Below are 22,566 nucleotides of genomic sequence, written 5' to 3' on the forward strand. Positions count from 1 at the left end.
ATGGGAGAAACTGCTTTCAAACTCTTTAATAACAGTGGTGGTAACCTCTGACCTTGCTGAATAGCAGTGCTTTTGACCTTTCATTTGTTAAATAATACAACCACTTATTTCCCGATGCTTATCAGTGTTTAGTAATTGGGGTCAAGACAAAGCAAGGCAGAGTACAGTTGCCCACCAGGCTTTGCTGAACCAGGAAGAATTTCCTTAAGCTACAGATTTCCTTTCTGATAATCTTCAGTCAGGGCAAGCAAAGATTGGAGACTGGGTGGCTTAGAAGATCCCTAACAGGCTAAAGAGCCGCTCAGCTGCTAGCATCTGGTTTGAATCCAGTTGTGGCTGACAGTGGCAGAAATTCATTATGGTCTCAGGTTGCCTCTCTGACTCGTATGAAACGAGTATGGCTTGCAGTTCTCGTGTTTACTGGCCAGCCAGCCATATCATAAAATATTAGTGCAAGAAATGGTTCTAGCGACATTGGTCATTATACGAGTTTACAAAACCTGAAAACGCCTATTCCTGTAGGGAAAATCAGGCTAAGGCACAGTGGTAGGTGACAGTGTGGACACAATTTTGTGGCCTCTCCTGCACGTTCTGAGTGATTCACGTTAAAGAAAGGTGGTTAATCTGCAAGAATCCAAGTTCATTTTTGTGAGATTTAGGTAAAACTAATGGATCTGACTGCATGCTGTAGAGCTCACTGAACATCTCACTTGACAGACAAGCAGGTGACAATGTTACAGGCAGCAACCCTTAATCAGTGTTTTCCTTAGGTGTGAACAGGGAATAGATGAAAAAAGAAATACAAGAATTTATGATGCGACAATGGATTTAAATGTACATGCACATACATATATTTAAGTAGTGTACGTATAAAGATTTAAACTTCCTTAAGACATCAAACACAACTTTTATTTGTCTAAGCAGCCGGATGACCTCATTATTTATTTACTGACGTTTGTATTAGGCTGGTTTGCAAGATTTTTAGGGCAGGAGCTATTTCACGAATGTCTGTCTGTGTGTGATTCAGCAAAACAGGGCCCCACACAGTGATCCAAATAGTGTCGGTTAAAAATAATAAAAAAAGCCATCTACTTATGGAGGTGCAGGAGATAGATGGCAAGGTCAGTAAAATTATGCTGTGCAGTGAGATTCTGAGGTAATTTGTGGTGCTGGCTGTGTAAGACATGAGGAAAATGGAGCTGTTGGTGGGATCCCAGCCAAGGTGTCCTCCACCATGGGGTGTCCACCAGCTTTTTAGGGACACCTTTGGCTTCATCCCTCTGAGGGACACCGATGGACGACACACACCCACGCAGGGCTGCACGCTTAACACACTGCTTGCCACACCGGGGGCTCGGGTAACGGGTTAGGGTTACACAGCCCTGACGCACCCAGCCCTGCCCGCTCAACCTCCCCCCTCAGCCCAGCGGGGCGCGGCCGCCATTTTCCCCCCGGGGCCGCCGCGCCGTTGCCATGGCGGCCGTTGCCGAGGCGCCGCCATTGCCTGCCGGTTGCCCAGCGACGGCGACGCGGCGGCCATGGAGGCGGAGGGGCTGCCCGGCGCCCTGGAGCTGGCGGCCGGCGGCGGCGGAGCGGGGCTGAGCCCGGAGAAGCGGGCGGCGCTGGGGGCTTCGCTGGCGCTGCTGAAGCGCGACTACCGCTTCGAGGCGGTCTGGTTCTGGGGCTGCGTCCATGGCGTGCGCGGCACCTACTACATCGCCCAGGGGCTGGGGGCTGACCGCGCCGCGCCCCGCAGCCGCCTCTACAGGTGGCCGGGGGAGTGGGAGAGGGAGCGGGATGGGAGTCCCCAACCCCAAAAAGAAACGGTGTTGGGAGGCGATGGGGAGGGTTTGGGGGTCTGGAGAGAGCCCCGAGGGATGGGAGCGCCAAGGTGTGTTGTCGCCGGCAGCTTGGACTGCGTGGAGTGGAGCCTGCTGACGCCGGTGGCCAAGGAGGTGGGGGAGCAGGCGGAGAGGCTGAAGGGTCGCTTCCAGGGGGACCCGAGTTTTCAGTACGAGTACGCCGAGGTCAGCGTGGAAGATGCCGAAAGATTGCTCGAAGACGGTGTGGAGGTAAACACGACAAAATGCTTTTCAAGCTCCTTTCGCTACAGTTGTACCCCTCGTGCCATACAGATGGCTCCTCGTGTGTAATAGGCAGCTGATGGGTCACAGGAACAGCCTGGGTCCTACTTGTTTAATCACAGAGTGGTTTGGGTTGGAAGGGACATTAAAGGCCACCTGGTTCCAGCCCCCTGCCATGGGCAGGGACACCTTCCACCACACCAGGTTGCCCAAAGCCCCATCCAGCCTGGTCTTAAGCACCTCCAGGGATGGGGCAGCCACAGCTGCTCTGGGCAGCCTGTGCCAGGGCCTCAGCACCCTCCGAATAAAGAATTTCTATCCAAATATTCTATCCGAATATACAATTTAAACCTACCCTCTTTTAGTTTATAGCCCTTACCCCTCGTCCTATCCCTACATTCCCTGACAGAGACCCTCCCCAGCTTTCCTGTAGGCCCTCTTTAGGCACTGGAAAACTGCTGTAAGGTCTCCATGGAGCCTTCTCTTTGCCAGGTTGAACAACCTCAACTCCCTCAGCCTGTCTTCATGTAACCGGAATATTCATAATAATTCTGATAATTGGCATGTGTCCCAGAGGCTCCAGGCAAAATTTCCCACTTGGGGGCAGCTCTTTCTTCAGAACCAGCACACTTTTACCTGGACACCACTGACTGATGCCCGAAAAGTTATGGAAGCAAGAATGGGAGACAAGTGGGACTCCATATCTCCTATTTTACATCTGCCTAGAAAGGCTGTTCCTGTGGTTTGTTCTCTAGTTCTTGGAGTATTACCCATAGGTAATGCTCCCTCCAACATGCATGCCTTCAAGAATCTCTCTGGTCACAGCAGGTGGAATATACCCGCCTTCCTGTTCTCTGTCATTGTGTAGCAACAGCTTCTTGATTGAACTCTTACTTCAATTATTCCTGGACTTAGATATGGCTTAGAAATATCCTCTCTCCTTCATGTTTTATTATGTGCAATTGGTACAGATCCTCACTACAGTGTCTGAAGCTCTAGGCACGAACTGCAGGTATCACTCTTTCTAACTGAATAGTCAAAAGCAGCTTAATTGAGAGGGAGGAAATGGTTGAATGAAGGGAGGGACAGGTAATTCTCTTGGGAGTCTAGACTCTGCTCCTAGCCATGTTTCCTGTCATATCTTATGAGAAGAATGGCTGATTTGTGTTCATCCTTGGATAGCCATTGGGCACCAAGATGAGTTGGTCGTGGTTTCTATTGTCACTTTGAGTTTATTTACAGAAACAACAAGAAGGAAAGCCCTGCCTTTAAAACTTGCCTCTTTTTTAAAAGCCTGTGATCAAGGAGGAGGACCGCCTCATAGCTACGATAGACCAGATAGACAGAGCAGTTGGTATCGTCCCCCGAGGTGCATTTGTGAAGACTCCTCTTGGGTCTGTGCATGAAAACAGAAACTTTGAAGGTAAATTCCCATTGTCTTTATCAGAATCAACTGCACTTTGATCATAAAGGCTGTAAACGAAGATGACTTTCTCTCTCTAGCTGATGCTTTGATTTCAGGTTTATTTTTGACCCGGGTAAGATGAACAGGGAGGAGACAATCCGGTGCCACTCCTGCAATTCTGACTCACACCACAGAGCTGTGAATATAATCACTAATGTTCAGGTGCACGATTCAACTCTGGGAGGTGGGAGGAGAATCTCTGAGTCATTAAACCTGTAGTTTCATTTGTGTGTGTGTGGTTTATGTTTAGCCATTACAGCTGCAGTGAGTTCATCATCTGCATATAGTATGTAACCAAACGGGCAGAGAGTTGGTCTTGCCTCAGTGCCCACTGTGTATCTGGGACTGCAGTTCGCGTGGTCCACAATGCAGCGGGGAGTAGTGCCACCCACTTGTGGCAAATCCGTGGACTTCCATGGAGTCCATTGGAGAAAGACTGTGATTCTGTCCTGTGGGCATTAGAGAAACAACGTAACTGTCTGTGATACAATGTGCATTAGCCCAGCTCACTGTATTAATGGTCAGGAATGGCTGTTTGCAGGTCTTTCTTTGACGGAGGCAAAAAAACTAAGTTCCTATTTCCATTTTACGGAGCCTAGTAACCTGAAGAATAAAACCCTGCTGGAAAAGGCTAACTGGGACCCATCCACTGACTTTCTGGACTCTCTGGAGCATGATATCCCACCAGGTAAAAACAGCAGAGTCAAGAGATGCAATGAAAGGGAAGGCAGTCTTCCCTTTCAGAGACAAGGCGTGGGTTACAGTGGCGTTGGTATGCTTTGGGGAACCCCCTGCTAACCTGTAAACATTATTCTTTACTAAACGTTATACTTAATTCCTTTTTTTAAGCAATTATAAACACTTAAAATGATAAGTGTACCAGGGCTGTTGCATCCTTACAAAAGGTCTTCTGATCACACCATCACTTCCCCCCTCAGCCTCAGTGCTGTATTCCCTCCTGACTTCTGTAAAGCCTGTGACAGCTGGTGACCCTATGGGGGGAGATAAATTCCCTGTCACTGGCGGAGTTACATGGTTTGAAGTATTTCACACCTTCCATCCCACCCAGTATTGCTTTTCTTTGCCTAAATGAGCTCTCATTAATGCTTAACTGATATCCTTGAGAGGCTGGGTTGAAACTTTATTTTGATAAACTGTGTTGGAAATACTGTAGTGTGGAATAATCGGTCCTCTAGCAGGATTATACATTGCAGAAGGAGAATGGAAGATGTGCATACTGGAATGTATCTTCAGTTCACATCTCTACTGTTCTTCTGAGCAACTGTTAAATATAATATATTGAACCTCATCCAGGGATTCCTCTGGTGAGGTATTTCTCTAAAGAGATGTTACCAGTTTGGATTTATGTTGCTGTTTTGCTTCTGGAGCTCTGAACAGGGATTTAGTTTCTCATTCAGAGAGAGTAAATCATGATATCTACCACCTGGTCTGCAGCTGCATTCCTCGTTACTGTGCTACATTTCGAAGTACATAGAATTCTACAGAACTGCTTTACGTCTGAAAAGTGGGAATGAGTGTTTTTTTTTTTTTTTTTTCTCTCCTAAAAACCACTGCTTTTTGCTGATATGGTGAGTTTTTGGGTTGGGCCAAACATTTCCACATCCTGCTGTCTAGAAGAATTTTTGAGTCACAATCAGACTTCACGTTTGCTATTTTATTTCTGTTCTGGAGTAGCAAGATAGGATAGTAGGATAGTAGCTGTCCCGTGCCAGATAGAATTGGCTGTAAGAACTGGAATATATATATATATATATTTGCCCAATCTTTCCTCTGCCAAAAGAGAAGGGAGAATGAAACTAGTGAGCTGTGTCCTGAATTCTGAAAATTCTTGACTCTTCAGTGTATAAACAGCACTAAAATCAAAACTGTCCAACTTACTGCTACTGTCTTTGCTGCAGTCATTTTTCAGAAATGTAGTCTGGCCATACTGCATGTTTTTACATACACTGGCTCATTGAATTGCTCATTTAGACTCAAAAAGGAGTATGGCAAGTGGGGTTAGCTCCTAGATGCTTCCTAAGAAAATCTTAGTTGCAGTTTTGTATGGCAGTTAAGGCATTGCTTCTACTTAGATTTTTTTTTTTTCCCCTCTCTTTTTCTAGGGTTTCTGATAGGGAGACTCTTTAGTTTTGTGAGACCTGCAGGCACAAAGCCACTGCAGCAGGAGATGAATCTGCAGTGCTTTACGTGTTTCCACTGGGAAACTGGCACCACGGGATAAGAGCCTGAAGGCTAGTTTGCATCGCAGAGCTGGTTTTTGCCAGCTTCAGTGTGATGGGGAATGGCAGCTTCCAAAGATTAGGGACCCCTTATCCTGCAGCTTCCCATCTAGTTCAAGGGTTCAGGCAACTGGCAGGTCGTGCTGTATATTAGACACGAAGATGGAGATTTTGTGGAAGTCTTTAAATCAAATGTGACTTGTAGCTCTTTGACCCAGTGGCAGGTAGGAAGTGGGACTCAGACATGTCACCATCACGTTTGTCTTCCTGTGGCAACCTGAGGTTTGGATAAGCGTGAACCTTTGCCCTCTTCCCAGGAGGCTGTTGCTCTTAATGCAGTTCTCAGTCTCCTCAGAAAAGTTACCTATTAAAGACTACCTGAGTTCAAGTGTAGTTGAGTGCTTCTTAATGGAAGAGTAGAAGATTCATCACGGTGCCTGTGCAGTTCTGGCTGTATTGTCCTGCTCTTGCTTGGACTGAACCTGGGGATTGATGAGATGAGCTTGTCAGGCTAAGGAAGTAAGACAGGAACTGATTAAAGGATCAGCAAAGCATGCACCCTCTCTAATTGCACTCTATCATATGCAGAAAGGAGCTCTGACATTAAAGAAAGATCAACCCACCTCTTTAGCAAGCGTTCAGGCTGTCTAATGTACTGGTTGCTTGTGAAAAAGTGGGGGTAAAAAAAAAGGAAGAGGGGACAGACACAAGCTTTGCGCTGATTTTATCAGTGTGGCTCCGCTGAAGTCTCCCATTCTTGGTTGCAAAGCTTTTGAACTCTGGTTCTTGGATCACTTTCTTTCAACTCTGCCAGTGCATGTTAGTCCTGATCGAGAGCAGACAATGCTTTCTCTATTTCTTGACATGTTGTTCACAGTTCTGGCAAATCCCCACATTTTGACCTGAAGCTTTTCCTGTCTTTCCTGGCTAGCTCCTTTCTTGAACAGTTGTTATCTGAGTTGAAGCAGGAATTTCCAAACCTATTGCATTCAGAATAGATTGTGACTGAAGCAGAGAATTGTTTTTCCCCTCAGCAAATACATAAAAAATGGACCAGTAGGTGAGCAACATCTCGGTGATGTTCACAGCCTGAATTGGCTAGAATTACCCCAATATCTTAAAAGACCTAAAGAACAGAACTGAGGGAGGAAAGGCTGCTTTTTTTTTTTTTTTTTTTTTTTTTTTTCTCCCCTGTCTAAATGTAACAACTCTGTTGGAATAGTTTTCTTTATTAATTGGAGACTGAGCATCTGTGATGGTTATCAAGAGGGTAACTGTCAGAAAGTGGCATGTCGTTATGGGAGAACAGAGGTGTCTTACAGAATGGAAGGCTGGAGGCAGAGAGAAGATTTTATTTGACAGCTGAGAGGTGGGAAGAAAGGAAGCTAAAACCAGGTTGAATCAAGGATGCAATGGTAAAAGCAGAGAGTTTAGTGCAAGAGTACAACAACTGGAGTTTTATAACAAAACTGTCTGCTGCCCTTATCTTTACCAGTGATATCTGTGGTGATTGCAGGTTCCAGATTCTGCTCGTGTGTCTATCTTTGTGGTTATCTGTATACTTTAAGAGTTCAGAATATGTTGGTGCTCCTCCCCTGATCACACTGAGTCTGTCTGCTTTTTCTTGGGATCTCAGCTCCCAGAGGCAAGTGACTATGTGACTTTTTATAAAAAACAAACAAACAAACAAACATTTTTTTTTATGATTGGAGAGAAAAGTGGGAGAATGTGAACACTACCTTCTCATAGACAAATTCAGTCTGCTTACCCCCTTTTAAGATCTCCAGCTCTGAGCAAAACTCATGAATTTGAGTGGCCTGACTCATGATTTTTGAACATGGGTGGGTTGTGATACTGATCTCCTTGTCACCACAGTATCAGATCATGCAATGCTTCTTTCTGATCCAAATGGCCAGCTGGCCAAAACGTTGCGTGCTGAGATCTGTAGGTTTTACTGGCCATATGTCTGCATTAAAGATAAGCTTGTTTGCTCTAGTCTAAGCAGACAATCTGCTCAAATTTATGCACAATTAGATGTAGCCTTTGAGCTGCTGGCAGATTGCCAGTGCCGTCCTTTCTGTTGCATGGAGTTCGGCACCATGGGCAATAGCATTTCAGGAACTAGAGTTGTGGCAGTTTTACATGTGCTTGTAGATAATAAAACAGCAAAGCAAACAGCAGTAATTCCTAGCATGCCTATAGTGTTTTCACTTGACCTAATGTTGGGTGGATATGAAACAATAGTCACTTGTCACACACTGACATGACGGGGAAAGTGAAAATGGAGAGGAAAGGATGACTTTACTGTGACCATCGTACCAGTTTAGGCACTGCTACATTCTGCAAGGGTGAAGGAAAAGGATGGGAGGAAGCCTAGGGTACTAGTGTAGAATGGAAAGCTTGGGAGGAACTAAAATTGGGGATGGATAATTCAGTTCTTAGGCACTTTGAAAATACACTTCAGAAAAGCAATAAGTTGACTTTGAAGGTTTGTTACAGATTACTGACTCAGATCACTTTGATATGGAGATAAGGGACACCAACAGGGCGCTGTTAAAAAACGATGCAGAAGGGGAGGTTTGTCAGAGGCAAAGGGAAAGAAAATTGTAGATAGGAAAAGATATGAGTAAAACAGGAATTCTGTGAGAAGAGTTTAGTCAAAAGTCATGGCTCCCAGTCAAGAAACAGCAACTTTTGGCTCAAAGCCTACTGCAGTTTGTTGATGTCATAAGAGCAAGAATTAGAATTAAAAATCAATATAAAAGGAAATGTAGAAAGTCAGGTATGATTAATGATCAATATAAATTGGAATTTATAATGAATAAGAAATGACAAAGGAAGACAGAATAACCTGGAGTAATTCATTGCTGGCTTGTTTGACAACCGTAAGAAGGATTTTTTTTCGGGTATATTGACAGGAAAAGAAAGCATAGTAAGGGTACTGGAATCCGTCACTAATTGGCGATGGTAAAATGGCTGATAAGAACATGGAAGGGCAGAAATGCTCAACAATTTTTTTTTTTTCTGGTTTGTATTTGGAACGAAAATAAGAATATGGACTTGCATCAAATGAAGACAATAAAATACTCTTTCAGGCGGTTTTCAGACTATTTGCTAAGTGAGAGAAGGATTAGACAACCTTTACTGTGGGCCAAAACATGAGAATGGCAGAGCCAGAAAAGTTGCTCCTGAATGCATTATCTCAGAAGACTTGTGGCATACTTATGATGCTAACCTTTAATAAATCCCAGTATTGCAGAGATCCTCCCCTAAACTAATCTTGATTAGTAGTTGTGATTCAGAAAGCGCTGAATGGGTGTGTTCCTGGAAGGGGTCAGAAGGGGTTTCAGCTGGGACTGGTGCCAGTGCTGATATTCTTCAGTGTATTTATAAATGATATAGAAATGCAGGAGTGGTGGAGAGACAGATAATGACAAAGGAGAGACACCCACAGAGACCTGGTAAACTAAGCTTACTTAAATAAAGTACGTTTTGGTGTAAGTGCAAAATCAAGTATACAAGAACAGGGAGCACGAGCGAGGCTGAGAATTGTATTCTGGAAGCTGTGGCTCTGAGAGGAAATCCAGACACAACCCACTGAGCACAAGCTCTCAGTCTGATGTTGAGACTTAAAAAGGCTAATATGATCTGTAGATGTATAAACAAGGGCGTAGCAAATAGGAACTGGGAGGTGACTTTACTTTTGCTATACTGCTGGTGGGATCAGGGCTGTATTACTGCACATTGCAAAACTAGAGAAGTTGCAGAAAAGAGCCACAGAATGATTCAAGGGCTGGTGAGAGACATAAACAGTTCAATCTGTTTATCTTGCAGAAAAGAACACGAGAATGACTGTATTACACTGTGTAAATACTCCACGGAGTTTAAGTATTGGGTACTGAAGGTCTAGTATAGCGGAGAAAACCATAACAGGAACCAGCAGCTGGAAATTACAGCTAGAAAAACCGAAAGGAAAAACTAGGTAGAAATCTTAAGAGTGGAATGATTGCCTGCTAGCAAGGGCAATGGGTGAGTGCATTTCTTGGTATCTTAGCGTCATGCTGGATGCCATGCTGGGAGATGTGTCCTAGCCAAATGGAAACACAACCTGAAATACAAACACAAATACTAGATGTGAGTAATTGAGTTCAATTTAATCGTCAGTGGTATGTGGGAGCCCAGAACAGATGACTTCCTGGTACACCTTGGGAAATTTGGTGACAGCTATGGAGAACGATGTTTGGCTTCTTCATGGCCAGTGACAATGACACAAAGGTGACAGCGGGTTCCTGAGACAGTGACTCCAAGTGCAGGGCTCTCAATACAGCTGGCTTTACTTCCTGAGCTGTAACACAGGAAGGCTAAAAAGAGCATTGAGGAGACTCCTGACTTATCACTGTCCATCACGGAGTGTGATCTGAAGAGCTGAGATTTCCTCAGATGCAGTTGCTGACTAACACAAGGAGAGATTTTATGGCATTGACCTAAATGAGTAGTACACAGAGGGGGGATAATGATGAGCCATGTCCACATGCTGCTTCACGATTCAGTTAGAGGGGGCGTAGAACTGTCTAGACAGAAGATTATTTTATCTCTTCACCCAAAAGTGCAGTGCTTTGGGAGTGTTCCTTTTACAGCATTACAGACAGGGCTTTGTGACTATTTCCTTGACTTTGGGCGCTAGCCTTTCTTTAAACTTCCTGAACAGTAGCCTGGCTTAGAACGCTAACCTCCTGTCCTCTGAGCTTCATTAGCACACTCTTTATCAGTTTAGCAAAACCTTGTGCTTAATGGGGCCTTGACGATGGAGAGGCTGCATTTTTAAGTGAGAGAGAGTTTCCTTTGGCCACTCTCAAGGGCCATTTTGGTAGCCTCGTCTCGCCTACCCCAAAAGCCCAGGTACTGGGAGGAAGAGGCCCAGGAGACATGAACCTGCTTTATCTCCATGCATTAACGCAGCTAATTAACTCCCTTTTGGACTGTCCCCCCACCCCCAGGCGATTAATCCCCTATCAGCCTCCAGTCTCCAGCCATTCGAAGAGTCTGTGTCTGCAGAGGTATTTACAACCCCAGCTAGCCAGCAGAGAGCGAGCCGGGCTGTTATCAGGGCTCGAAGACAAATGGCTGCCTATCTCCCCAGTGGCCTTGCAAAATCCAGCGAAGTGCTATGCTGTGCTGGCCACCTACTTTCACCCAGCCTCCCTTCTCCGCTAACATTTCACAGATGTGACCTGAGCCCTCCCCTTTCGTTGCTTAACAATAAGCAGCACCTCCCCAGCTCTGTGAAAGCTGAGAGCAAGAGCACTTTACTTCTTAGCCTGCCAAGAGCCACACGGGGACAAGGCTTTTCAAGCTGTCTCACTGAAATCCAAACTAAAAGACCCATAATGAATGAGAGGGCAGTGCTGCGTGTTAGCAAGGGAAAAAAAAGAGGTAGCCAAAAGGTAAACCAAAATACCTCTTGTGGCTCGTAGCTATCCTCGTTCCTGTTTAGGAGAGGTAATCCTCAGACTCAGTGAATCTGTGAAACTGAGCAATGGTATCTCTTGGAGTTACCTGACATTTAAACAAGTGGTTTCAGCAACCAAGCTTTATAGGACGGTGGCACGGAGGGAGTACAACAGATGTCTGTGGATCAGAACAGCTGGTGGCTTTCAGATGTGGGGATTGAACTGAGCAGTTGGCTTAATGGGTTATTAATTAATTGGTGTTTTTTATCTGGTACCTGAATTTCTCTGTTAAAACTGAAGTCAGATATAATTCTAGGGTGGCTGTAGCTGCTGGTTTCCAGCAGGGTGCACTATGGTGCCAGCATTCTCAGCGTTGAGCACAGAAAAAGAAACTACAGAAAAGTAAAATGAGGAAGAAAAGCACCAAGAAGATCAGATCGAGGAGAAGGTAAAGCCTGGGTTCCCAGGCTGTGTGTGGTGTATTGACATCCTGAACCGTAGGTAAGGAGATGAAGAGATCCAGGCTTAGGCAATTTCTGGAATGGTCACTGGATTTTTAAAAAGCTTTTTCATCATCCTTAGTGACCAGAGGCATTCAATGGATGTACCAAACACATAAGCATGTTTCCTACCTCCTACAAAGGTAGAGCCACTCTTCATCGTTGCTAGTGATGTTGGACTAGGAGGGAGCCTTTAGAAGCCAGAGGCTTTAGAGGTTAGCTTTTAGAGGCCACTCTTAGAGAGGCCCAAGAAAGTTCCCTGGGAACAATCCAAGGTGCTGTCCCTCCTACAGGTGTGGTGCTGCTAGCTTAGGAGTTCAGTATCGGACTGAAACCTCCTCGGTGGCAGCACAGCAGGAGGACTCCAGAGCCAGCTGGAGAGCCAACTTTTGACTGGCTGTCCATGATCTGCCTTGCTTTCTGGAAAGGAGTCTGTTTTCCTTTGGCTTTGTGTCTGCGGGTATTAAAAGAGTGCATTCACTACTTTTGGGTCCTAGGTCTGTATCACCTCAGGGGGTTTGTTTAGTCAGAGGCCTTGCGTGAGTTTATCCTGGATCAGGGCTGCCCATCAACAGTGGTGGGGACTTTCACCCTCCTGACTGCTGCAGTGAAATAAGGAGGACGGAAGCACAGTCTTCGTAGCAACTTTCCAGGGATTGTGTTCAAGATTTGTTCCTCCTCAGTAAAGGAAAACATTGCCCGCCCAGTTCCTGGTTCACTGGATGTGAAAAGGAGATGAACTTCCAATTGAACTGATGGGGAAATGCTGGTAAAGCCTCAGAACCAAAAATTGTAGTTTTATCACTCTGTTAGCCTCGAACTAAACCCTTTTTTTAGGGAATGATGAGAAATTACTCGAAGAGGAAATCCCAGGGCAGTCTGTCTGTTACTGGAAGTCGGAATGAGCCCTAAGCAGGTCAGCTTTTGCTCGCAGTGATCTATTTCTGAAGGGGCTCCACGTGAGGAGGTGCGGTTCCTGCCTGTGCAGCAGCTGGCATTGGTGCCAGCTCTTTGCACGTGGCTTTCCTCTGCCGTTTGCTGCTCCTTTGGCTGTACAACTTTTGCAGAGAGGGAGTCAACGGGCATTGTCTGCTTTTGCTGTCCACAAATTCTGCATGCTGAAGGGGTGTGTGGCTGTGCGTGGAGGAAAAAGGTCGAGGGACAGTTGATCTGTGGGCGTATTTGTACAGCAGTTGTGCTGTGCATAGGTTTCCAGGCTATTCCAGGTACTAGAAGATGCTTAGCCATCCTTAGTCTATCCTTCCTTAGTCTAAAGCTTTGGAATTAGCTTTAATATCACCCCAGCTGTACTGTGCTGTGTGGGCATGCTCTGAGTGACAGTATTCTCAGCAACTGGTAAACTCTTCAGGTAATTTGGGCCAGAATTTGTATCTAGCCTAGCATGAAAACATCCACTGTTCGTGATCTGTGCCCTGCCATCTGTTCTTCATCCCAAGTCCTTTTAACTAGTCATGCTAACTTGATGAGGAGGTGAGAAGTACACCTTGGGGACTGATGGGGTTTGTAGCCTCGCCCCTCCTGCAGGAGGGTGAATTGGATGTGCTCTAAGCATTCAGTGGGCTTTGAATCCCAGCATTGACTGCTTTGTGCTCTCTCAGAATTCAGAGATCAATGTGAGGTTCTTTGCTCGTAATCCAGCCCCTGTTCATCATTATCACCTCCTCAAAGTGGCCAGTGCTTTGTTATCAGGAGAGGCAAAATCTTACAAGGTGGCCATAATCTCCTCTGGGAGTCAGACAGATATTCTCCCTCGGGTAAGAAAGTGACAGTGACCGAAAGCTCTAGGGGGAAGATGGCTAGAACAAAGCTGTCCATTGCATCCTTTCATCAAACTGTTAATCTTTCTTTCAAAGACATCACATTTGTTTGGTGACAAAAGCCCCAAAGAAGCTGAATTGAGCCTGAAATCCTGTAGCAAGATTTAGAGGAAGCGTCTTTCATTCAGAGCGGGGAGGAGCGAGAGACTCCTTCTTTTTCTTCCTGCGAACCAATGGGCTCACAGAAGTCCACGAAGGTGACGGATTAATGCAGGGGCTCCCCAGGTAGATGCTACGTGACTCCTGGCACGCTCCAAAAACGTTTCCACAGCGACCAGCTGAACAAGAAATATGGAGTGTGACGGGATCCAGCATAAACCTGTGCTGTGGAAGGAGGGTGTTCTGCTGCTCGGAGGGATTTCTAAATTTACTGCAGAGGACCCAAGATACAATGATCCGTATTTTTGTTGTCATTATCCAAACAGAAGGGATTTGAATTAGTTTTTCCCGCTATTTAGAAGTTTTGATTGCATATTGTCTTGTTTCCTCTAGTGCACAGCACCATTCCGAATCCTTGTTCTGGCTGCTTTCTGTGCCAAGACCACATCTTTTTCGTAACAAAACAGCAACAACAAAAAAGTAAAAAACTAGCTGGTGGGAGAAAGGATTCTGGTGCTGTTCTAATTATCACGTGGATTTAGGACTAACAGGCAACGTAACTGGGCTAAAAGGGAGGCTGTAATTAGATATGCATTACTCCTGGGCTAGCTTTGTCAGTGCTTCCCATCCTCTGCTGCTCATTTATGTCTGTGTATTGTCCCTCCTTTTGTATCCACATTGCTGGCTGTGCACCCAGATTCCAGCTGGAAAAATAACTTTATTTTTGACTAGACTATTTTTCAACCAGATCGTTTCCCTGACCTCGTTTGCTGAGCAGTAAATAAAACACTTTTGCAGGCTTCATGATGAAGGAGTGATGAGGGTGGGAATAAAGGTTTGAGGGCAGAGGCTGCTTCGACTGAATTAAACAGCACTGATGTCAGATGTCTAGGTATGGCCCGAATTTCACCTGAATATTGTGAATGTGGGACAAAGCTGCAACCCTGGAATCTTCCTTGTCAGCAGGAAGCCTCTGAAGTAGGACTGGTTTACTTTGAGGTTTGGGCATGGTTTTATTTGTGTGTCAAAGATGTGGCAGGCATTAGGACCACGCAAGAGCCTCCTGGCAGCATCTGCCTGTTTGTAAGCTCCACTTTCCTGTCTCTGGTGGCTTTTTAAAATAGTAGTGAACCTGCAACCAGTCTGTGTTTCTATTTAATTGTTATTAAATAGTTACATGGGGAATTGGAAATATTGACAGCAGTGTTAACATATGGGGTGCAGGTGGCGTGTCAAGCAAATGAAAGAAATTTAGTTTGCAGCCAGTAAGTGGCACGAAGGAGTTTGAGCCCCGCAGTGTTTGGATGCGTCCTTCTGGCTGGTAGGCTGCGTGTGAAACGTCCGTGTGGTGAAATTTGTTGAGAGCCAGAGCAAAGTGACCTTTCCTTACAGCTGCTCTGCTTTGCAATTGCTCTTTGTTCCCTATAGACAGTGAGTTAGGAGTAGGAAGCTCTCCCCAGCGCAGGATTTTCTGCTGGAGGGAAATGGAAGTTAAGTCCCAGGGGTGTAGTGGAGCGCTGTCAGAACTAAGTGCCTGGGTCACACAGCCAAGCAGCAGCTGCTTTTGCAAAGGGAAATGGTTGTGTTCGCCCTCGCTAGGTGTTAATATTTGTCCTGTAACTCAGTACTTTCCTCTCACTCTGGATTGACTGCAGAATGACGCATTACGACCTGCTCTTGCAGCGGCATATTGTGTTATTGGTAAGTGCAACCACGGCGTAGCTGCTTTTCCCTCGAGGCATTTCCTTCTTTGAAGAGGAATTGATAATGTCACTTTTATGACCCTGTGTGAGCTTGTGCGACATGGAGTCTGTGTCGGGCTGTCTAGCTTTTAAAGCTGTTTCTTCTCAAGCTTGCTCTGAAATTAGGCGTTGCTGAATCACCTCCAAAGCAGCGATGTTATGAGAGGTCATACTGAAAGTGGACCAGTTACAGCAGGAAACTTCTCCTGCAAACAGCCCTCTTAAAAGGCTTTTGTTTAAAAGCTAATGTTTCATGCACCCTCTGAATTGCAAGATTCAGCCCATAGCCGAGACAGACGCAGGGGATGAGACAGGGATTTCTATTGGCGACTGCAAGGGAAGAAGAAGCTGAGAAGAAGGAGGTTGACTTTTGAAATTCAGCCCTGGTGTCCTGGCAGCTGTCGAAGGGCCATAAAAAAGGCAGCGGTTTAACACTGGGTGAGCATCAGGATCTTCAAAGTGCTTTCTTGTTTGGAAAGTTGTAAGGAACTCCTCAGAATTCCTGCCTGGGTTTGGAGGGGTGGAGGCTGCAGCCTGCTCCAAAGGGGGAATAGGAAGCTCCAGATCTTCATCCAGCGGATATTTTTCTCATGCTCTTTCCTCCCACACAGCAGCTCCCTCCCTTCCCTTCTGGAGCAGTAACAGGCAGCGCTTGGCTTCCTTAGGTTTGCTGGGTGCAGCTTAAGAACTATTTTGCTCATTTAAAAATATGTATTTTGAAGAACAGAAACCTTATCACAGCAGTGTTGCCATGAAAAATCTCTAGCGTGAGAGCTATGACCTCCACTTCCCTGCACCTCATCAAGCTTTGCATGATGAGCGAGTTAACCCCGCTGCTCGATTTAGGGACGACACAGGCTGCACCTCTTGCTCAGATGCAACTTAAAAGCAGTGTTTAACTGTAGGAAAGCCAGCTCTAACTTGCCATCTCCTAGTTGTAGTTGTATTCCCTCCAATGCAAAAAATAATACATATATATCTATATATGTTTTCCTGACTACTTCTATTGAGGATTCTTGGTGTACCTTACAGGCTGATGTTCTGAGCTTCCCAGTCACACATTAAGAGACACCTCGCCTGAAAGAGGTGTAATGATGAGCACAGGGGTACTGATGAGCCAATGTTGGAAAGGATTTGAACCCTGCATCCTGCTTCAGTATTTTTATATTAATTCAGGCCCACACCTACCCATTTTACTCTGAGAACTGATTATAATAAAGTGAAGTTTATTTATTGAAAAAGATAAATGCAGCACCTATTTTTCATAATTCTCCTGATCCCTTTTTATATTGTATTATTAAATGCATTTCTAAAGCTTTCTCTTGAAGGAGAAAGAAGGACCGTTCATTTTAAACTATTATTTTATGCTGTTCATTTGCTACTGATTAAAATAGTTTGAGTGTTTTACAACAATATTTAAAGCTCCTGCAAGAAAGGTGGGGCTGAAAAAACATCACATTGTTTGAAGATTGTGAGATTTGAGCTGTGATGGAAGACAATACAAGTTGTCTTGGATCTTTCAAGGAGAACAACTCCATGTCTCTTAAATTCAAATATTAACTTTTGTTTTCTGGACTGTTTCCTTGAATGTAGCTAACATGGTGAGGAATGGAAAAAATCAGTACTGAGATTCTGGACTGTAATTCAACTAACCTTTAACAAAAAGAACTGAGGTAAGCAGGCAAGTTCCAGAACTTGGTTGTGGTATCTTCTTTGAAGGCAGCCACCAGCATTGCGTTATCAAATGCAGTTTCTGAATGGGTTTTCTGCATTGCAGGAGTGCAGTCTGGAAAAGTTTACTGAATGAATTCAGCTATCAAAGATGATTAGAGACATCTTCCCAGTGATTTGGTTAGTAAATGATGAAAGATGGCACTGCTGCTGCCATTTGGTGCTGCACAGTTAATAGCAGCTCTATGACTGGGCACTGTCATGGCTGAAAACAGGACCTAAGTCAAGATGGCATTAGAGTTTCAGGCAGTTACTTATAATTCATTCTGATCTCAGCCTCTGTACGTTGTGATGGTCCAGCTGGGATTGCCCTTAAGTACCCTGCTTGTTTTGTTCAGGTTCTCGTTTCACAAGTAGTCTTATGCAGCATCAGCAAAACTTTACTGTCCCCATTTGCATAGAAGTAGATGCAGAATCAAGGATCAGAGAAGAGCTGGGAAGTATAATATTCCTCAAAGGTCTTGCATGTATGAAATGACACATTTGAGCCCTTTGAGACTTTGCAGCTTGGACTGATGGTAGGAAAATGAAGCAGTTGCCCATCACAGCCTTCAGAGATCTAGCATAAAAGTCTTCAATTACATCTGTCCATTTCTGCCAGGTCTGAAAGTGTATGGGAAGCTCCTTTGATCAGTGGAGTTAACTGTTGATGAATACTCTACAGAGATTGATAAGCCTGTGTGACACTGGGTAAATGTTCTGAGGAGACCGTGGATCCATGTAGTGTATTTTTGCAGAAAAAAGATACGTGGATTTAATCAAGCAGAACTTGATTTACTCTACTTTCTCTGTGAATTTGTCCAACAACAAAGTCTTACTACAAACGTAGGATCCGAGAGCATTAGCATCCCTGCTTTCCCTCACACCTTTCCCACTTAATGTGCTTCAGGCATTTGTTTTTTGACTACAGGTAGTTTGGGGCAGAGAGTTCATCTGTGTGCATGAATACAAATGTATGCATATTTATATACACGCATAGAAGCTATCACGTATACACAAGGTGCTGGATGCTTCCAGTATGCTGGGAGGCATTAGCAAGCTAGATAATCCCTATGGGCTTTCACCACCCAGCAAGGCAAGACACAACCCTATCCTTGACACACTTGCTTTTCAGAGGACTGGTCCAAAATCAGACAATGGGAGTTCTTCATTCCATTATTTTCTTGTCAGAGAAACTCTTCCAAAAGTTTACAATCCTCCCTGCAAATCGATGTGCAAAGCTGCAGCAAAGCCTACCAGTCTCTGGATGAAAGGCTTGCAGACCATTTCTGCAGCTTGATGCTGCAAAAAACCCTGAGCCGAAAGAAAAGTCAGTTCAGTGTTAGAAATGGAAGTTATTTGTCACGATTACAGTCAGACCTATTTGCTTGCCACTTGTTGTCCAACACCCTCATGCATAGACTAGCTACTGCCACTAGCAAACGCTGAAAACTTTAGAAGCAAACTTCACAAAGCAATTTGAAAACTCACGCTTTGGCAGCAGGTGACTTTTGCCTCAGTCACTGGATGATTTGCCTTGTGGTGGAGGGTTCCCCAGCTAGGCTGCCATGCAATCCAAGTAGTTTTTCAAGAGCATGTGGATTTTGTAGGAGATTCATTCAGTCAGAATTTCTCACCTCTGTGCCCGAACCATGATGTGTGTGTTTACCCCAGCTATGACAAAGATCCAGCCATTTGTTTCCCTGTGTGTGGCACTGGAGAGGCTGCGTGGGAGACTTGAGCTTGCCTTGTATGGGAACCCACTGCTTATGGAGACACCAGCTCATGTTTTATCTCGGACCTGCACAAGAATCCCTGCACAATGCAAGGAAGGTGCAGAGATGGCATACCTGTACTGATCCTGCTCTGTATTAGTCAGTGTTTGGCTTTACTGTCATTTCCAGCTGTTTGTCTGTAGTGTAAACACAGGGCTGAGTGAGTCAGAAGCAAGCCCTCCATTGCAGAAATCTCTTCAGTCTTTACAGACTGTGAATATCCTCTTTGTACTTCTGTACTGCAGCCGGGGGCAGTTTGTCAGAAAGTTCAGTGGCTGTCACAGAAGGTGAGGGGGTTCTCCTGGATCTTTTAGTTCCATGTTTGCACGTAATCGAAGAGGGTGCTTTAAAAGGTAACAGAACAAAGATGGCACGGGAATTATGTTGTGTATTATAATATAACCTGCCTGTGCAACTTGCTACTGAAAGACAGGAGAAGCAATCATGACCAACAAAGTTCTGAAAAGAACAGAAATACAAAGAACAGGCAGAAGACAGCTGAGTGGCAGCACTCGTGACGCCTGGTTTTACAGGACCTTGAATCGTGTTATTCCTTCGTCATTCTGCAGCCACCACACGTATTTCCTTTCAGCATCACTTCCCTCCTCCCTCAAGAAATTACCTGTTGTAGTTGGCCATCAGCTGGGTAAGAGACTACATGTACTGCGAGGGTGCACAACCCCAAAGCCATGCAACCACCAGTTGCCCCAGCTAGCTTTTGGCTACTGGGCAAGCCTCCCAGCCTGTGCTGTGTGCAGCTGCTGGCAGACCAAACACGTAGCTTCAGGAGCTGCGGTCAACCCCTGGACCCTGTCCTGTGGAGAGCTGTCGTAGGAGCTTGGGGTTGTTGAAGCCCTTCATCTGATGTGACTAAAATTGGCCAAGAACCAGAGGTTACTGGGAGGCGGGGGGGGATGGCAGCTGACAGCAATCACAGAAGCCCTTCCTCAGGCGAACCACGACATGAGTAAGCGTGAGTCAGAGCACAAACTGATGAACCTAAAATTACCTACAAGGATGAATAGAGTCTAACTGGCCCAACACATTACGGGCTTTCCGCTTACTCTGGAATTGGCAGTTTTTTGGCGTTGGGTGCATATGGATTTACAACTTAACTCTAGGCCAGCAATAGCCAGATAGCTCCAATTGTGGGTGGTGTTTTTTTTTTCTTTTGATTTGGGTCTGCTGCTTTTGCTTTTAGATGGAGATTCGGCAAGAACCTTCTTCCCTACATCGCAGCCTCTAGGCATTACTGATTTGGTGCTGAAGCTCTATTTTCTTCTCCTTGGCAGCTCCTTGCCCCTAGCATTGAATCCAAGTTGATGCTCCAGCCCTCTCCCCTCCGGCATTATTTCCAGGCTGTTGTGTCAAACACAAAACAAATACTCGGTGGCTCAGAGCTCCTTGCATCCAGCAGAAATTGCATTTTCACACTGGCTCTGGGCTTCCTCTGCAGAGCCAAAGCAAAATTAATGCTGAAGCTAATCCCTTTGCCCCTACCACGCACATCCTCGTCAACGGTGGAGCCAAAAAAAGACTGAATAGAATTAACCTTTTCTGTAAATTTCTCTGAGACAGGAAATATCCTGCTTTTAGCTTTCTTTTCTTCCTCTTTCCCAGTTGCTGCATTAGGGAAGTCTTTCCTGAAGCAGGAAGAGTGCCTTCTTCTTCCTTCTACTAATGCTGTAAGTTTATTTTGAGGAGAAATTTCATACCCGTGCGCATTTGTCCAGGATTGCCATATAGCTAGTAACTAGACCAAAAGGGTAGCAGAGCTTGTTAGAGTAACTGCTGCCGATTCAGAAGCCGCCAAAAATAGCTGCAGCCTCTCCTAGGGTGAAGTATACAAGTCTGGAGCCCCAGGAGATCCTTCCTGTGATGCATGGCGTTACTGTTATGGCTGTAGAAATGTGCCCGTGTGAAACTAGATGCAAACACCTGGAAATGAAGGCAGCCAATAACGCTGAACTGCCAGAAGAAGAAACAGCAGTGAGGTTTCTGCTCTGACTTCCCTCTTTTCAAGTGTCAGGAACTCCAACGTACCGATGCATTCTTGTGCACTGTTAACTTGTGAGGCAGAACACACCACGATCCTTCTCCCTTGCTGCAGGAACACCGCCCTTCTTTGCAGTAGTGACTCATTAGCACGTATTCTCCTACAGGCTCCTGGACTGTCCAGCCAGAGAAAGGAGGCGCTGTGGTGGTGTTGAGGAGTCTGCTCTGGCCGGGACTGACGTTCTACCACGTCCCAATGACTAAGCAGTATGGCTACATCTACTTTGGCACTGGTGAGAAGAACTTAGATCTGCCTTTCATGCTGTGACATGCTTCTCCGCGATGAGGACTCAAAAATATTTAGATTTTGCACTTCGGAGATTTTGTTTATTGCTTATTCTATAAATGTATAAAACCTCTGCACTTTGAGCAGTATTCTTTTGTGCCTGGACTCTAGCCTCGATTCTTGTCCTAGGTTGGAAATCAAATCTACGCAATCTTTTTGTGTACAAAGCCACCACAACTCATCTGGAGGCAACACAAACCAATACCTGCTGTCACCCATGTATGCCAAACAAAATTAGAGTTTCTGCCTGCTTTTGGAGTCAAAGTAGACAGCTGGTGCATGCTCTAAGGGATCCTTACTAAACCCTGAACTAGAGAAAGGCCTATTGAAGACAGGGCCGATTGTTTTGTGTTTCGGGTGTTAGGCTTCACCAAAATTAGAGGGGTCTTCCCAGCTCATGGCACAAAAATTTAGGAAAAAAAATAACTGTAGGCATCACCTAGTTGTTTGCAAAATTTTCTCATTTGGTTTCACCTCAAGGCTTTATCCAGTGACTTTTCCATTTGTAGAACTCACTGAGCAGAGCTACCTGGGCTAGAAGACATTATTAACTTCTGCACACAGCAGAAGAAAGAAAAATATTTTTGTTTCTGAAGGGCTCTGGGTTTCAAAGCTTCATAAAACAAGGATGGTCAGACAGAGATTTTATCTCAGTATAGAATGAAGAGTTTGTTCTGTCTCCCAAAGCCAAAAAATCTTGGCCAGCTTAAGAGACTGAATCTAGGGCTTCCATTTAAACAAAGTGAGACTAAAAAGAATCATTTTAATCTAATTTCATTTCCTGGGTAATATGGGTTTATCCTCATCCTTTGTTCCCGTCAATGCTGACAAGTATTAACTGATGATTCTGATGAAAGGAGTACATTCAGTGTTGATTTGTAGCTCAGATAAGTATCAAGGAAATGGAGCCAATAATGACCCTGATAAATTTAATGAGCTTTTCATATGAGGCCCTTAACTCGCAGTCTTAAGCAGAAGCTGTCAGTGGAAGATGCACACATGTATCGTACAGGGAGAGAAATGGTACCACCTTTTAGTTATAGGATGGAAAACTGTGCGCATCTCTCAGCCTGAAACTTTCCTAGGAAGCAGCCCCATCACTGAAAAGGAAGACTTGTGGTAAATGTATTTGCAAGGAGAAAAAAAAAAAGAGGCCAAGTTGTCAAGAACGTCAGCATTCTGTATTTGCTAGATCCAGGAGGGACGCACAGGCTAGGAATCCTGAAGATGTCATGTAAGACATACACATGCCTGTCTGCCACCGCCCAGACGTTCTGCTGCAAATTATGGACAGTACAGATTATAAAAATATTTCAATTCAG

At 45.0% G+C, this 22,566-nt stretch overlaps 1 protein-coding gene across 1 annotated transcript; it reads left to right on the top strand.

Annotated features, from left to right (window-relative positions):
• Window positions 1-1,538: 1,538 nt before the first annotated feature.
• Window positions 1,539-22,548, top strand: RSPH9 (radial spoke head component 9; the record flags this gene model as incomplete). The annotated part of the gene is made up of 5 exons (XM_084285213.1): window positions 1,539-1,768; window positions 1,910-2,072; window positions 3,378-3,507; window positions 4,091-4,237; window positions 21,066-22,548. 5 exons carry the CDS (start codon window positions 1,539-1,541, stop codon window positions 21,224-21,226), a joined length of 831 nt encoding a protein of 276 aa, XP_084141339.1. The 3' UTR covers window positions 21,227-22,548.
• Between the last annotated feature and the right edge of the window lie 18 nt (window positions 22,549-22,566).

Source organism: Netta rufina (assembly GCF_964035555.1).
Source record: "Netta rufina genome assembly, chromosome: 3".
NCBI classification, from domain to species: Eukaryota; Metazoa; Chordata; class Aves; order Anseriformes; family Anatidae; genus Netta; species Netta rufina.